Source organism: Lygodium microphyllum, chromosome 16 (genome assembly GCF_053477565.2).
Source record: "Lygodium microphyllum isolate KBCC chromosome 16, Lygodium_microphyllum_v1.1.10, whole genome shotgun sequence".
In the NCBI taxonomy this organism is placed as follows: Eukaryota; Viridiplantae; Streptophyta; class Polypodiopsida; order Schizaeales; family Lygodiaceae; genus Lygodium; species Lygodium microphyllum.
In genome coordinates, this window is record NC_141150.1 from 22,836,903 (window position 1) to 22,854,208 (window position 17,306).

The 17,306-nt window shown below is 39.8% G+C and overlaps 1 protein-coding gene across 3 annotated transcripts; it reads right to left on the minus strand.

Moving 5' to 3' along the window:
• Positions 1-5,003: 5,003 nt before the first annotated feature.
• LOC148022620 (uncharacterized) lies at positions 5,004-11,572 on the minus strand. Of its 3 annotated transcripts, none has more exons than XM_087695580.1 (3): positions 11,440-11,572; positions 5,970-6,281; positions 5,004-5,531 (listed from the first exon to the last, which is right to left on the minus strand). In XM_087695580.1, the coding sequence occupies exons 2-3, from the start codon at positions 6,123-6,125 to the stop codon at positions 5,373-5,375; spliced, it is 315 nt and encodes a 104-aa protein (XP_087551706.1). In that variant the 5' UTR covers positions 6,126-6,281; positions 11,440-11,572; the 3' UTR covers positions 5,004-5,372. The 3 variants fall into 3 exon arrangements, with proteins under 3 accessions (XP_087551706.1, XP_087551707.1, XP_087551708.1); XM_087695581.1 differs by having other exon boundaries at positions 5,970-6,329; positions 11,440-11,570; XM_087695582.1 differs by lacking the exon at positions 11,440-11,572 and adding an exon at positions 11,263-11,370.
• Positions 11,573-17,306: the final 5,734 nt, after the last annotated feature.

Genomic DNA, 17,306 nt, shown 5'->3' on the forward strand with positions numbered 1-17,306 from the left:
TTGCTAAGGTGCTTGCCTTAGGATCAAATTTTGGTACCAAGATTGTCTATGCTAGCCAATTTGGGCTCATCCATGGGCACCACATCCATGACGCCTTCCTCAACCTCATTTTCTCTATACAAATGTGCTTAGTCAACAAGTTAAGTTTGTGCTATAATCAAGATGGACCTCAAAAAATCTTATGATAGAGTTAATGATATGGTCTCTTCCACATTCTCTTTACAAATTTCCATTCAAGAAGGATGACCTTTAGCCACTGTATTGTTTACCTTGATTACAAACCCATTATTGATGAAGAATAGATAAGAAAGTGCAAGAGAGAAATATTCGAGGCATCACGTTGCCTAATGAGTAAAACTTTGCACTAGGACTTTTGCAAATGATAATCAAAGCCTTGTGTAGCCTGACAAGGTCTCTATCAACACATAACTAGAAGTTTATGGGGAGTTTTGTTGAGCTCTCGACATTATTGATATGCAACCTAAGATGGAGCTTGTTCCTTTGACATGGAAGGACCTGAATCATTGCATTTTACAATACAACTTTTAAGATTCTAAAGCCTAGTGAGAATTTCAAATAGCTTGATCCCAACCCTTAGGATCTAGTAACACCATGAGTCAAAAGGATGGATTGATTCAATGCCCATGTATCCCTCAAGTTGGACAAGTGGAGGAAAATCCCACTTAGCTTAGGGGCTAGACTAGTTGTGGTTTAGTACATGCTCACCTCCCTTAGTTACTTATTATGGCTACCCTGCTTGCTTTCAATCTCTCCAGTCAGGAGACCATACAAAGGAAATTTCAGGACTTTGTATGGCTAACCAATGGTAGACATCTCTACCTCTCCTAGTTCAAGTCAATGCTAGACTCTCAAAATCTATATGGGACCTTGGTGCTACAACTATCGAAGAGATCGGTTCCCTTGCTAGGACAAGTTAAGTGGGAGAGAAGTCAATTGGCTTATCACTCTATCACAAGAGAAGAAGGCAGAGTGGCCTACTGTCCAAGTGGTCCAAGAGATGCATCTAGCTAAGTACCTACAACCAGATATTGGGAAAACTCACCCTTGCACTCCACTTGAATTTGTTTCATTTGCAAGGTTACCAAACCATTATAAGTTGTCTAAGAGGAAGGATGTCTCATCCTTGTTCCCCCCTTGTGGGAAGCATACAACAAACATTGTCTCACCCTTGTGTTCCCCCTTCCTTGCAAGCATGAGGAAGGGTCGAGCTATTAATCTCTAAAGAGTTGTGGTGCTTTGTTTTGTGTGTATTTCAAGAATCAAGTGGTCATTGGAAGGTTCAAGCACAAATCCCTCATGGATGATTACCCTAGCCTTTTCGAAAGGCTACCTTGAATCCCTTAAGGACACCAAAAATAAAACCCCAGTTTTCAAGACTTAAGAAAACGAGCTATTTGGCTTTAATGCTCTATTGCACTACTGAGTGTTGCAATTACCTTTTTATTTATAATACAACATTAGCATAGTTTTGTAAAAGGTAAGCACCTTCAAACATAACCTTACATCAAAATTGAATGAAAGAACATTGTGTATTTAGCCTTTAGTTTTTCATTGCATTTGCCTCTCATCTTTAAAATCTTTTTTTAGTTTAAATCAAGAGATTCAAACTAATCATAAACTTCACATGAGATAATCTATGATACATATTATATATTAAAAATGTTTTGGGAAATCGCATGTGACAAGCATTGGGGTTGCCATGTGGCGGGTGCTCATCACCCCCCCCCCAAAAAGTTCTTTTTTTTAATGTTAGTTTCTAATGTTATTTATTTTAATATTAGTAATGAAAGCCTCTCCCTCTCTCACACAATTGCTAGCCAAGGTCGTCTCCATATATACCCACCTACATTACAACCACCTCTTGCACTTGTTGTGATACTCCCCTACTTATGCTCATAGTAGCAAGCATGGCTTCCAAGTCAACTACACAACATCAATTTCGCCTCTCTTGACCCTCCAAATTACTCGAGTGTCCAACAAGCCTCTCTAATGAAAATGGAAATACAAATGTTTCTTTAAGTAGCAAAGTGGTCACAATAAAGTAAAGTCAATTGAAAAATGAGTTTATATCATATATGCAAGGGTTTCCCTTTCGTTAATCCACTCCTCTTGGATTAATGTGAAACATTCACTTGGCCACCAAGAGGACTTGCAGATAAGCCAACTAGCAAGAGGATGTGTGTGTGTGCGCGCGCACGTGCGCGCAAGGAAAGAGAGAGATACATACATCTATACAAGGCCAATGTGGCTTATGAGACAAAATCCACAATACATCTATATCTAATGTTATCCCATCAATAGTAAGGTTAAGATAATAGTGATAAGTGGCCTATGAAACAATGCTAAGAATAACTGTACAATGGGACTATGCTAGAGTATAACCATGTCTAGTGTTGTCCCATCGATAGAATGAAAAGGAAGTCCTAATCAAACAACATTATTTACCAAAATTGTGGCGGAGACTATAGACTAGCTAATCTCAATGTCTACACATGATGTCAATTATGATGCAATCCCTAACTGCTCAAATGATGTGCTTGGTGGTGACTCTCCAATATCTTGTGATAATGGCTCCAATCTGAGTACGTCATCCTCAATTATGGTCATAGTAGATGGGGTCATCATGGTCAAAATACCAAGCTTCTAGTGTTAGGAGGGGTTGATCCATGAAAAAAGTGTGTTTTTGTTTTTAGTGTAGGTCCCTGTGGGGTGAGCTAACCTCTAGACTTGCAATAGTGCTATGTGACACCTTTATAGCTCAAGGAGAAAGAGACCTAAGCATCTCTAATTATCAAATTCTATACCACGATGAAGAGGTCTAATATCGTCACAAGAGGTAATGATACCATCCTCATATGTCATAGTATATTGTACACCTACATATGTAGTACTTCATCCCAAGCTCTCTCAATCACAAACTTAGCAAGTCCTACTTTCCGCCAAAGTATCTGCCCATGTGCCTATCTCCATCTATAGCCTATGAGGGGATGTAAGTCTAATAGCAACCCATATCATCGAAGAGACACAAGAAGTGACTCCAATAGAATTCCATCCAAAGGGAGTGAGAGGAAGAGAAGAAAGGAGAGAGATAAACAAACAAACAGACAAACAAACAAACCGACAGACAACACAAATGCAAAGCACCAATGTGGTGCCACACTTTCCCCGACTAGCCCTAGAGCAATTAATGCTATTAAATCAAAGAAAAGTAACCCTACAATGTGTTAATATTACACTCATGTTTTCATTGTCAAGGGAAATCAACCTATGATAAACCTATCTCAAATGTGATGGTAAGAGCAAATTGGTTTAAAAACCTCTAACATCGCAACACAAGTGTGGAGCTAGAAGAGACCCTATAATGTGACAACCAAATAGTATGTAACAGAGTCAATGAGCCGTTGCCTAGTTGGTGGAAGTGGGTGTGAGTTCAAGCTGGTCACAATATCAATTCCTCCCAACTAATGGCACGGTCTCAAAAGCACCTACCATCCTTCAAATGGTGTTTAAGCGAAATCCCATTAAAATATATAGCCATTAGGCAAAAAATGCATTACCAAAAAAGTATGTAGTAGAGGAATGCATCAACCACCTCCAATAGCTCTATAGGTAAGGAAGCATATCAACAACCTCCCATTTGAAAAGTAATTACTAAAAAAAATCCTAAAATGTCACAGTTTTGTGATACCTCTGCCTATCCACCATGCACACTTCACAAAAAGATGTCTTTACTTAGAGCAAAAGGCCCTCCAACATTACAATAGGTGTTATGTGATTATGTTGAACCTTTCAATACAAAAATATTTCCAAGAGTCTTTCCAAGAGCATGAAGGTCAATAAAATGGCATGCTGCATCCGAAGTGCACCTTGGAATGTGACTCAACTTCACCAACATATTCAATGAATTAATAATACCTGACGCATGCTGCTGATTTGTGTTACTTCACCACCACTAATTTCAGTACGTTCATCTTCACAAATTGCTGCACTTTCTAAGCAAAAAGCACAAATGGAATAGTCAAAATCTCCATATATTCAAGAGCAGTTTTGTTAATATTTTAAATGCATTAGCATGTGGGTGGATCAACCTTTCAAATTGACTATTTTTAGTTGTCACACAGCTAATACCGTCTTTATTCCTATTTCCATGGTTACATAGAGCAAATTCTGTCAGTTTTTGCTCTCTAGAGTTTGAGAGAGAAGTCTACACGAGATGAGTGTCATTGACATGGAATCATGAATGAATGGACATCGGTACCATATATTCATTGAACATTCAATAGAGAATGTGATGTCCAACATAATTGCAAGGACAACTCAAATGGGTGGGATGTTGATACCAAATCAGAGTGGACTGTTTAACATGTGGTGTGACTATTTCTAATAAATTCAACTCGGGCCAATTTGCCAAGTGGATGCAGCTGATATCCATTAATGTACAAGGATAAAGTGGTGAAGTAGATAGACTAACACATACAAGGTAAACAAGCTCAAAGATAACACAATATGCAAGTATATTTGACCAGTTTGAAGGTAATATGCAAGAGTCCTCCAAAAAGGTGTTGAAGAGATTCGTATCATTACTTGTTTTGGAATCAAAAACCAATAAACTGTTAGGTATAGTGAGGTCAACGTAGCAAGTAATTAGCCTTGCTTGCAGATAGGACCAAGATGTTATACAGTTGCCGCCCACCTCTTATCCCCTTCCGCTCATGTAAAAAGGATCTGCTTGGGAGTCCATAGGCTGGCACACATTCAAAATCAAAAACAGGGTATTGACCCGACCAGTTGTAATTTAGAAAGCAGTCATTTCAACTATAGTAACCACTTACCTCTTGAATTGATTCAATCTCACACATTCACAAATGAAGGGGATTTTCTCCATAGAACCCCATGTGTGAAAATTGAAAAGGAGCCACCATGTTAGCTCATCATTCTTCCACATACAAACTAAGCTCTGGAAGAGCCCTAATGTTGGACAATTTGTCACAAAGATAGAATTACACAGCATCAATTATGTGCACTCAAACCATGATATACATGTAGCTATGTCATAAAAAGAATATAACACAGTTTTAAGCATTCCTTGAACACACCAAGTAATGAACAATCTTGGATGCTATCAAGCTTCTCAACCTTGCATAGCATTTAAGCATGCTACGGCTCCCACATGGATCTCAAAATCCATATGCATTGTAGTATTACACCAGCTGTTTACTCACATTAAACTCCAATCAATCTCCTTTGAGCCACACTAACAGCATCTCCTCATTTGGTTTAAACATTTGCTGGTTGATAATCGCAAATTGCTCTTCCCACAAAAAAAGTGACATCAACTGGAACTAAATACCCTAAACATCTTCATATATTTTGGTGGTTTCTACCTGTGGATCAGCTGCCACTTCCGTGACATTTCTTGCAGTGTTTTCTTCACATTGCACTAATTGCCGCCGCAGATTCTTTACCAACTCATTCAACACAAATATCCGCTTTTCTTGAGATAAAATTATCTGTACAAAATGCAAACAAAAAGATCAATGACTTTGTATTAAATATTGTAAGTTAAAATCAAATTGGATACTAGACTAAGGCAAAAAAATAAGAGAACATCTAATGAAATCCATCGTTGTGTAAAACCAAATGCAGGTTCAAAAGTTCTGCTTGAGCAGGTACATCTGCTTAATCAGCAGATATTTTACAACTTCCATCATAAGGTGCAGGTAAGTCCTGTAGTATAATCCCAACCATAACAATAGCCTGAAGCCACTCAGATTGACAGTGCCAAAAGCACAGCTAAACTTTAAATAGTCTAAAGCTATAATAACAAAAATTTCACTCTCTCAAGTTAAGCCTCAGACTTCTATAAATGGCATACTCAATCAAAATCGGTCTAATTGATTTGTCACCCAAACAAAAAAAACTGCAACAAGTATCCAACAGACGCATACCTGTTCTTTGACAAGCTCTCGCTTGGTTGCAATCTGTTGTTGTTTGGAAGCTGCGGCTGTGAGCTCAAGCTCATTCTTGGGTTGCTGCTTCCACTCAGATTGTGATGTAAGTATCAAAACTAGAAGAACCAAGCCTAATGCCATAGGCCTTGACATTATCTTCGCCCCGAAATGTCAATTTTGAAACAATAAAAAACTTAGACACTCGAAACCTTTCCTTGCAAACAGAGTAATATTGCCACACATTCTCAATAGCTAGCAGATTGGCCCTTTGATGCAAAGCTTCAAGTCTTTCATTTAATACACCATCTCCTGGAAAAACATGAACCATTGAGGAGAACGTCCCCAATTCCCAAAGACCTCCATTTGAAATCATTCACCACAAACCACAGCCATCAGCATTTCATAGAAAATATTTTGAAGTCCACGGAAATTCAGATATTTAAGCTTCAGCTATAAAAGAGAACACACAACTTGAGAGACCTTCCAAATAATATAGTGCAAAATGCAAAGGAAATAGAACTTGAACCTCCTATGCAGTAAACCTGAAATGTTGGCTTCAATGTTTGATCTTGATTCATCCAGGGAGCATGAGTCATATGAATAGATGAGGATGATAAAGTGCTAACATGATGCAACTCAAAAGACAAGATCATGCAAGCAAATGCAAACACACATCAAGCCTCTAATTTTCATAAAGCACAGATTCAGGCTCAAAGTTCCTAGAGAGCTGCCCAAAATCTACAAAAAGGGGGGTGTATCATGTTTATGAAACTAGGATTTTCCTGCTAATCACATGAGTTGCTACATTTTACACCATGCGTATATCCTGTAGTCACTTGAGTGACCAATGATCCATCATAAGTTTGAAATCCCTCTCATAAAAAGGGTGGTTTCGCTACTTTGGATCTGGGATCAACGCTAACATTTCCTTGTCATAGACTAAGTCAGCTGAATTTAATTTATATCTCAAGTCAGGAATTGAGGCCCACTTCTACTTGAACACTGCATGCAAGAATACAGTAGGGTTTGCAAACCACACAACTAGCACATGAGCTCAGAGCTGGAAAGAGAATGAACAAGATGACTTCAACAAAAAAAAACTAGTATATGAGAGGTGTAAGACGCAATGGATGCTCAAGGAGTGGAGTGTGTCAACTAAGGCCTGTGTCTCTCAAGAAGCAAGCTAAGGGATACTGAAGAAGTGTCATCTTAACATATCCCAAACGCATGCAAGAAGCCATCACTCGATGTTCCCTTGGCCTCTCTAAGGTGATACTTTGGGCTCCCTTGGTAAGATAACCATCACCTCTATAGCCTTGATAGGTCACTAGGTAGCCGCTGGGCATCCTTTACCCAATGCTCAAGCTATTTTAGGGTCAAATGCCTAGGGGTGAAAATGGGCTTGAACTATCTTGACAATCCCTTTCTGGTTCCAGTTTTGAGCCTGAGAGGCGGTGTTGAGCTAAACAATGCATTATAAACTGATTAGCTCTTTATTACAGCCCCAAAACTCAATTATTACCAAAGTTTCATTGAACGGTGAGTGTTCCGATAGAGTGTTTGTGTCCCATAAGCCAAACTCTAATTTGGGACGATCCACACTCCTATAAATAGACAAGCTGCCCACCACTCAACCTTATCTTGTTTTGCAGATTGTTGGTACCTATCTCTGCTGTCCACATTGTTCTCAAAGGATATCTCAGTTCAAGTTGTTGTCTACTGCTGTCCTACACGCAATGCCTACTTCCAACCCTCTGTACCTAGTGACAGATTTCAGGGTGCTACATATACAACCAAAAACTGCAGCAATTATTGCTGCTGATCATCATCCAGTTAGCATTTGACCCAATCTCCTTTCGCAATTGCTGATGTCATCATCTGATCAGTGTTTTGCTGCCATCTGCTTCCACCAGCCCTGCCACATCACCCCACAGCCTGTGTTTTGCTGTTTACAGCAGTCCCATGGCTGCCGGGTCATCTCAGCCACTTGCATTTGCTGATTTCCTGCTGATTCTACCTGTCTAACACTGATCCAACCTCCTCAAACCTACATTCGCTGCTCCCAAACATCTTCAGCAGCTGTTTGCTGCATTTCAAGATTTGTCAAAGTACGACACTCTCCAACTCACACTCTCTGCCCCAATCCTAGAGAAATTTTGAGGTTAGTGTGTTTACTACATTGAGCATCATATATATTCATTCATTCAATTTTCAAATTAGTGTTCATTGTCTTTGATTGACCCTAACCCTAACTATGTTCTTTATCAGTCTATAAATGCCGAAAATGACTTGTAGACTACATTGAGCTGCCCGATTTGAAAATTACGAAATGTGTAATTGTGCCTGAGAGTACTAACCATACAACAATAAACTACCAATGCTTATCTAGGAGATAAATAAATCTCTAAAATTTTTGACATAGAAACACCATCTCTTAGGGGATGATTTCACAATGCAAACCGAACCATCGAACATTGTACTACTTTTTGACTCAAATAAGTTATTTGAGAAGCACATAAGATGGGCCAACTTCTTATCTATGTTTCACTTTCAAATTGTGCACATAGATGAAAAAAAGAATGTGGTGGCTGATACATTGTCACATAAGCCTCGGATTTGTTGAGAATTATGAACCTAGAACTAGATCTGCTATAGTGGACGCAAGTCAAACACACGATACATTATCAGAATGAGAAATTGTAACTCAAGTGAATTAGGTTCCAAGATAGATTAGTTTGGACTCATAAACACAATCTTGAGTGACTCAAATTAATTTGTACCATTACTTAAATGGGTGTCAAGTACATGCCTTTATAGCTTTTTGGATAGTACCATTTTTCTTCTCTGTGCTTACGGGATTTTGAACATCTCTTCCTAGAGCTTCTAGAGCATCTTTCTCATCTCTCTCATACAAAGCCACTTATGAGCAAGCCTCTTTTGGGCATACATCCAACCTCTATCGGCATACATTCAATCTCTATGGGCATACATCATTTGATTTCTCAACACCCCCCTTCAAATGATGAATCTCTACCCTTGCTGGCTTTTGCCCCCCTTGCATGTGAACATGGACCAAGAGACTAGCTCTTTGGCAGCCTAGTCAAGTTAAGTTTTGAAACTTTACATCTTGGTAGCGTTTTTACATCCACTATGGGAAAAATATTTTGTTTGGTTGTAGCAACGGAAAGTATTTTCTTTATGCTCCTTTTCTTTTGTCGTGCTTTTTATCTCTTTTGTTGATGTGTGGTACATGCTTTTACCGATGGGTACATGGCCTTGCCTTGACAAGCTCTCTTTGACATACATGGCATGGATCTTTGGATACATACAGGTCAGGGTCAAGGTAGGGCAAGGGACAAGGCAAGGTCAAGGCGGGGACAAGGTGGGGCAAGGCACAAAGAGAGAGAGAGAGAGAGAGAGAGAGAGAGAAAGAGAGAGAGAGAGAGGAGGATTTTCAAGCATGACCAATTGAGGGAGCTTTATCACTACTGGCAACTGCTAATTTGGAATAAATATCTATTAGAGAATAAATCTTGATGTAGGTGATAGCATATTCTACCCTTGGGAGAGCACAAACAATAGTTGAACCATCTCTTTATAGAGAGATTGCTGATGGTGCACTTCCAATTGTAGATGCTTGCTTTCGAGGTCTCATTGGCTATAGGAGATTTCATCAAGGACTAAAAAATCAAGGACAACAATTGACCCCTCCATTTTTTGGTGATGAACAAGTTTTCTCTCTATTCAACTCCCTCTCTATTCTTTGAGACAATTTACAACTTCCCTCAAGACATCTCAACCAAATTCAATTCCAAGAGGATGCAATTTGAAGAATTTCTACTGTTGAACCCTAATTTACAACAAAAATTAGGATTTACGAGCCAACCCATCTCCTACTTGTGAGCCTTGATTTGAGTCAAGATGGGGACAGTAAGAGCTCTGACATTCTATCTTTCATTTCATGTGTTTTGATGGAAGAGGCAACTCTTTCTAGAGCATGCATTTCAATGGGTTTCTTTTTCGATCAATATTTTAGTGCTTTCATACTCATTGAGGGTTCTTTTCTAGCCTTTACATTTCTTTTTCAATAACTAGAGGGTGCATCACATGAGTTTGATGAGACAACCAGCTTATCCAATAGGGGCAAAATCATCATTTTATTATATTATTACCTATAGATCAATCGACCAGTATTTTGGGCCTCTACAAGCAGCAATTGGTCAGATCTGGCATATTTCTACTATTCATAGCAATTCACCACCAGCTGGTCATCATTCTTCTCTTGTAACTTGAGCACACTCTGAGCATTCAAGACTCTCCTCCATCATGCAATGCTGCCTTTTGTCATCAACCTGATCTAGTGCCCTCATTGACGCTTTGGGCTACTTGTCATCAACCTAATCCCAAGGCAGCCATGCATTCCCTAATTCTTGCTGGTTACAAACTTGACATCAGCAAAATTCCAACAGCAACACTCCAGGTCCAAATTTGAGGCTTCAAACATCAATTTACATCACCAGATTGGACGCGCATCAAGTATGGAGGTCAAAGAAGCGGTAGGAGAGAATTTTCTGGTCTTCCTGCCCAAAAGGTGCCCAAACAGCAATTGCCTGCATCAAATGAGCCTCCAATAAAAGTTGCTTGCCCAATTTGGTGCATTAGGACTGTTGCCTGCAGCAAATTAGGGTTTCTCTATTGTTTCCAGCAGCAAATGACCGCACAGATCAGTTTGCTTGCTGTGATCAAGTTTTACCTGCTGTCTCTGCCCCCAGGACTGCCCTCTCCAGCCTTTTCCTAGTCTTTCATGACTTTGAACATGGCCAATTGCCATATGGCAAACCTGCCCGTGCAAACCCAGTCTCTAAAGTTGAATTTCCAGACATTTTTAATCCAGCTAATTGAAAACTATGTAGCCATGCATGGGAATAAAACTGACAAAACCCAGGGGAAAATGACTAAACCAAGGCATAATTGCTATAGTCCAACGTAAGAGGTCTGGAAAACATGGTTTACACATAGATTAGAGCTCTGCATATTGGAATCGTGTTTGTCAAAACATGTACCAATTCACAGCTGCTTACAGTAAAATTAGTCAAATGTAGCTTACCATATACATGCACAGAATTTGGCAGAAGAATTAAATAAATCAGCGCATAATTGTTGTGTTCCAATGTAGACAGTCTGGAAAATGTGGTGGTTTGCGAAGATTAACGCTCTGCATATGGGAACTATGTTTGTCTAAACATGTACCATCTCAAAGTTGCAGTAAAATCAATCCAATCTAACCTACCGTATATATGCACAGAATTTTGCAGAAAACCAGCACCGAGGCAGCGACAACAACAACAACAACACTGAATATGAATTCTGAAATGCGTGACGCGGGAGGTATGTAAAGGCGTGCAGTGAAAGATCGCCCAGAAAAGCAATTGAAAATCAGAAGAAGCAGCATTCCGCGGGAAATTACCTGGATATGCACTCGCGATCAGCTTGGTGCGGGGAAGACCCTCGCAAATGCTGAACAAGTCAGTAAATAACTATTCTATTCTGCTCGGTTTTCTCTTGGTTTTGCGGGGCAGGTGGATTTACCAAACTCCCACTCGTCCACAAAAAAATAACCTCTAAATTTTGAAAATTTACCAAAAGACACCATATTTTTTCCCTCGCAATTTTCACAAAGTAAGAGTGTTCTAGTTCGCATGAGCGTTGCCCTTCCAAGTTTATTTTTTCTTGGTGCTTTATGTAGTACTAGGCGCTCCGCGCCTAAACTCGCCCCAGGGCGGGCGCGATTTTTGCGGGTGGGGGCGGGTGTTGGATGCGTGGCACCCGCCCCCGCATTCTCTTTTTTTTCTTGTGGGGGAGGTGGGGGCTGCCACATGGCACCCGCCTCCCACCTCTCGTTAACTAATAGTATAGATTGTCTATTAGAGCATATGCTTTTATAATAGTACAATGACTAGGATTTTTTTGTTTTGATCTTTAATATTTAATTAATGTGGCTTACCTTGAGGAAAGAGTGCAAATACTTGTTGGAACTTCTTATCAAAGAATATTTAGAATCACTATATTTATAGTGCACGACAATGTGATTACTCTTTGAAAATTTGCACGTAGTAAACTTGAGTTCAATGGCTAACTTTTAGGAAAGAATGCTAACAAAGGGATGATGAGTCTATGCACATTTGTGTGCTTTTGTTAGTAGTTAATTCTTCTTGAAAAGTCTTTCAAATCTCTATGTTTGGTATCTTTGAGGATGTTATATGTAAGCATGGTTGCAAGGTCAATGCACAATGCATGAGACACCTCTCATTAATGATACAAAGTTGACACGTGCGAGTAAGAATAAACATTGTAGTATTGCCTAATTGCAAAGACTTCCATGATCAAGGACCAACAAGATATTCATTAACTATCAAGTCATAAAAGTTTCATGTTTTCTTTGTCATGAAGGTCCAAGGATTTTAGGAGCTTCTACAAGCAAGAACCAAGGCATTGATTCCCTTGATGCAATAGCAACTCAAAGGTGAAAAAAACCCTTTTTGAATTCCCTTTTTGAATACATGAGATGGAAGGAGCCTTTGCAACCCCTAAAAAGAACAAAGCTCCTACTTTGATAGGTTAAGGCTTCGATGGCTTGCTGGTAGAGCATCAGACATTATCTTTTGAGTCTCATATGTTATTTTATGTTTGTTGCTATGCCTTTAGAGTGCAAAAAAAGCCATAAAGTTTATATCTATCTCAAATTACTCCTTACTATTAGGTAAAGGCCAATGGCCAAAGGCACCCCTTAACTAGTACACACTATACAATCGTACAAGTGAAGATAATGAAAAATAAGGGTATTAGGACACCCACCAAAACTTTTGTGTGTGCTTCCTCTCTCTCTCACACACAATATTGCAAGCTCATACCTTGTACTATGCATCCCATCATTGCTTCCTCTTTGAGTGGTACCAAAGTTGTGTTGTGGCTGGAACAAGGAGTCAGAAGAGTCAAGCCTCATCACAAGGTCGAGGGTTTGAGCATCTTTTGTAACATTTGTGCTTACTATCCAAATAGGAAAGAGGTGCTAATCTCACTAGCGAGCTCTTCGCTTAAGCTAAATAGGTGTTCCAATTTGGGGAGCCATTGAGGCTCAATCAAGGGGCTTCCATAGCCTGACTTCAAAGCATTTTGACATGCAATAGTGGCTAGATTCAAGGCAAAACCTACCTAGTTTTGGAATGCTTGGGAAGAGGTTATATGTGTTTGATGTATGCAAGCACATGGGCAACCTTTTCTTCATAAGCAAGGCGTTAGCTTATGCTCATAAGCGTGGGACCTAGTTGCTAGATTAAGCAAGGAGCTTGTTAAGCTTAGAGCTTGCTTGTGTTTGGAAGCACAAGGCATGTTAAAGTTAAACAACAAGAAGATATCAAAATTTGTGATTATCAGGGCTTGGTAATCAACCTTTGGAGGCTTGAAATCAATTGATCAATACCTAAATAGGTACTTGTAGTGATTAGGTGTGATGAAAACATTCTTAGCTTGCATGGATTTTTTAATTTTGTTACAAGAGAAACTATATTTTCTTTCTTCATTACCTTCAACTTCTCATTAAGCCTTAAAACGTTCATGTGATAAACCCCTTGCTTAATTCCCTTTGCTTCATAAACCTCGTTCACATTGAAATTTTTTGAAATAGTTATTTTGAAAAATCTAGCTCAAGCGTATTATGTTTACACTGTAGCGAGGAAACTGATTACATCGGAGATACAAAGGGTTGTTCATATGCACTTGTTTCGAGGGCTATCCCCTACATGAAAAATAGTCGAAATTTTTCAACAAGGAAATTGGCTACATTGGAGACACAAAGGGTTGCTCTGATGCCAGGAGGCATATTCCACGGTGGATTCCGTGAGGTTTTACGGTGGATTCCGTAAACTTAGATGACCGGGGCTCATACGCAAAGAGGATTCTTTGTGCGAGAAGTTGATGGGGACGCCTGTCCTTTTCGGGCGTTTCATTAATTTAGTGTGTACATGGGTGATTCCATAGCGGGTGATTCCGCAAAATGCATATTAAATTAATAAACGTTTATGAGTTTAGAGTGCGCACTCGTAATAAATTAAGGTTAGGATTTATTTCTAACCAGTTGATTTATTTATGTAGCTGAAGACTGCTAGGTATTCACTTTTGTCGGTTTAATTGTGCTATTTTACTAACGATTGTGAATGCTTCAGTTGATGTGTAGAGATAGCAGCAGTGGCGGAGGAAAGCATTGGAGTCTAGCGGGTTTTCGACCTTTGGACTATATTTTGATAGGCGCCACGCCTATATTTTGTTATGTCTATTGAGACATCGATTATTTATTATTATTGTGTATGCGCTTATGCGCCTGGATATGTTATTTCTATTTGGACATTGAGATTGGGCGTGCCAGACTCTTTGGGCACCGTCCATTAGCTTTATTTTCCTATTTTTGGTAGAAAGCAAACTCAAAAGCTAAAAGCTTGTCATATTTTTGTAATTGGGCTATTTTTTAGCATGAAGATTGGAAATATACATTAAATACATGCTTTGTGAAGCGCTCACACAAGGCATGGGGGAGATTGAACCCAATTTGTCTCTTGTCTCATGTCGTGCTTGCTTTTACATGGGTTTTTGTGCTAAAAAGTAGAGTACTTTGTTCTTGGGGACCTTCCGGGATTCACCACGTGAGCTATCTGCGTCCGATCTGCGCACCAGTGGTATCAGAGCGGAGCAGAGATCAAGGGCTTCCAATCGCTACCAATCTCGGGCGAAGGCGGAGCTCCAGGAACAAACGGCCTCTACAGTCAATCTCGTCGCGAACCGTCGATACAGGCAGACTTCTGGCGATCAAGAACCCCTGTTTCCACTGTCAGATCGCGAAGGACCAATCTCTGTCGGCGGAGGACCACTCATCCATTCTCTTCATCAAGTCGTTGCAAACATAGATAAGATCTTTCATAATCAAGTTTGTTATTACCTTAAAGCTTAGTCTTAAGCTTAAGAAGCTTTATAAGCTTCAAATCTCCAAATCGATCAGCAAGAGGAGCCTCCGAAAATCACGCGCGGAAAAAAACGGCCCCCCCCCCTCACGATCAAAAACGGCGGCCTGCTATTCCACCATTAAGCTCTTAAGCTTAATCACTAAGTCTAATTAAGCTAAATCATACAAATCTCTGCAAGTTACACAGGGCAGAGAAGTCAAAATACTCCGGGTCTCGCACTACAGAAGTCAAGTTCAGCAAGTCACTTGGAATCAAGTCCTGCAAGTTCTGCAAGTCGGCCTAAGTTCAGCAAGTCAACAACCCTGCAAGTCTGCTAAGTCTGCAACTCTGCAAGTCAGACTAAATCAGAACTGACTAACGCTCGAAACTCATAGAAGACTTGTTCGTATGCAAAAACTCTGAACTGGAAAGTTGTTCGCAGCAAGCTGTTTTACCTATCTGCAAGTTCGTTGAAGTACTTTCAGCAAACGGAGACAGAAATATTGCAGAATTTCTGAAAATTGAAGAAGAAAATACCCAAAAATACATAGCCTTGTAACCCCAAATTTGAGCTACGCTCATCCCGCTAACTGATTTTGAGTGAGAAAGGTTTGTTGAGTTTTACAGGATGACTACCCCACATATGGATGATCCTATGGCTGAAGACGATCTACCCGAGCCTACCATGGAACAAAAGCTGGATCTTATCATGCTGCAATTGGAAGAAGAGCGAAGAGCTAGGCAAGCCTTGCAAGCGCAATTGACAAAGCTACAAGGAGCGTCCACTGATAAAGAAGAACCGCAAGCTGAAGATCTGATTCGCCGTACCATCGACGCCACTCTTGAAGCACAAACCATTCGCAAGGAATCTAAGATAAGTAAACGAAGTTTCAAGTTTCGCACTTTCAATGGCATAAGAGAAGGAAAGACTGTTTTATCATTCATTAGCCAGTTTGATGACTATTTCCATGAGGAAACTTATCCCGAGAAAGATAAAATCAAGTGTGTTACTAATCATCTGATAGATAGAGCATCACTTTGGTGGACTGTAGTCCGCAAGAGCATAGAATGTCCTGCTACATGGGAAGATTTCAAGAAGAAGTTCATGCAAAATTTCCTACCACCGCAATTTCATGAGAAGGCTATCAAGCAATGGGATTTACTTCAACAGCGCGATCGTGAGCCTATTCCACAGTATACAGAGCGTTTTTGGAATGCACTCCTACAGCTACGCATGCTTGAAGACGTACCAGAGACGACACATAAGCGGAAGTACATGTCTGGACTTCTTGGACATTACTACGCTGAGGTGAATATGTTCAAGCCTGCTACCCTTGAAGACGCCATCTCCTTAGCTCACGACACTGAAGATAAGTTACGTGGAAGAGATCGACGACCACAGCCATTCCAAGTAAACGGTAATTATGGATCTAAACAATTCAATTCCAATTTCAGAAGGTTTAATCCAGGTCGTTTCTCATCACCATCTTTCCGCAAGAATTGGCCTAAACCACCTGCATTACCATCCACTGTCAATTCAAATCCTAAGCCTATTCCACAAGCAAATCCAAATATACCCAGACTCCCAGCCATTGCAAATAATGTGACCAAAGCCAAGCCCATCGTATGCTACAAGTGCCACCAGCCAGGGCATCTCGCAGCAAATTGTCATTCAAAGAAGCCATCAGCACATATCAACTACCTTGGAGCTATGGACGAAGACGAGCATGAGGATATGCCGGATTTCACTGAAGAAGAAGATGATCCTACTACTACTTCCGACACTTTACCAGGTATGCCTACTTTACATTCATTGTTGACTATGAAATGTATGGTGCATGGAAAAGAAAGAATTATATTGCATGATGACGGTAGTACCCATGACTTTATTTCAGCAAAATTGGTAAAGGAATTGAAATTGCATACTGTACCTACGCACTATCGCATAAAAGCTGCATTTTTAGGCACTAGGTACAATGGCACACAAGAAGTTCAAGATTTAGAAATTCAAATTGGTCCATATATTGAAAGAAGAAATTTCTTAGTTGTCCCATTACAGTCTAGCGACATTATTCTAGGAATGCCATGGAGACACCAACATAATCCCAATATAGATTATTCCACACACACAATGAATATAAATTTTCAAGGAAAATCTATTACATTATTTGGTATGCATGCATCTCATATGTTTCCACTGCTTTCGCATACTCAAGCAAAACGTGTACTACGCAAGAACACTAAATCATATCTCATTTGGGTGAATGAATTGCACGCAAAGGAAAATCATATGTACCCTAGGCATAAGGAATTTCTTGCATATTTTAAGGACTGTTTTGCA

Excerpts from the sequence above, each read along its gene's own strand:
- LOC148022620 (XM_087695580.1), bottom strand. The coding sequence starts at position 6,125 with ATGTCAAGGCCTATGGCATTAGGCTTGGTTCTTCTAGTTTTGATACTT. Across the intron at positions 5,532-5,969 it reads GAGAGCTTGTCAAAGAACAG|ATAATTTTATCTCAAGAAAA; the intron begins GTATGCGTCTGT and ends CATTTTGTACAG.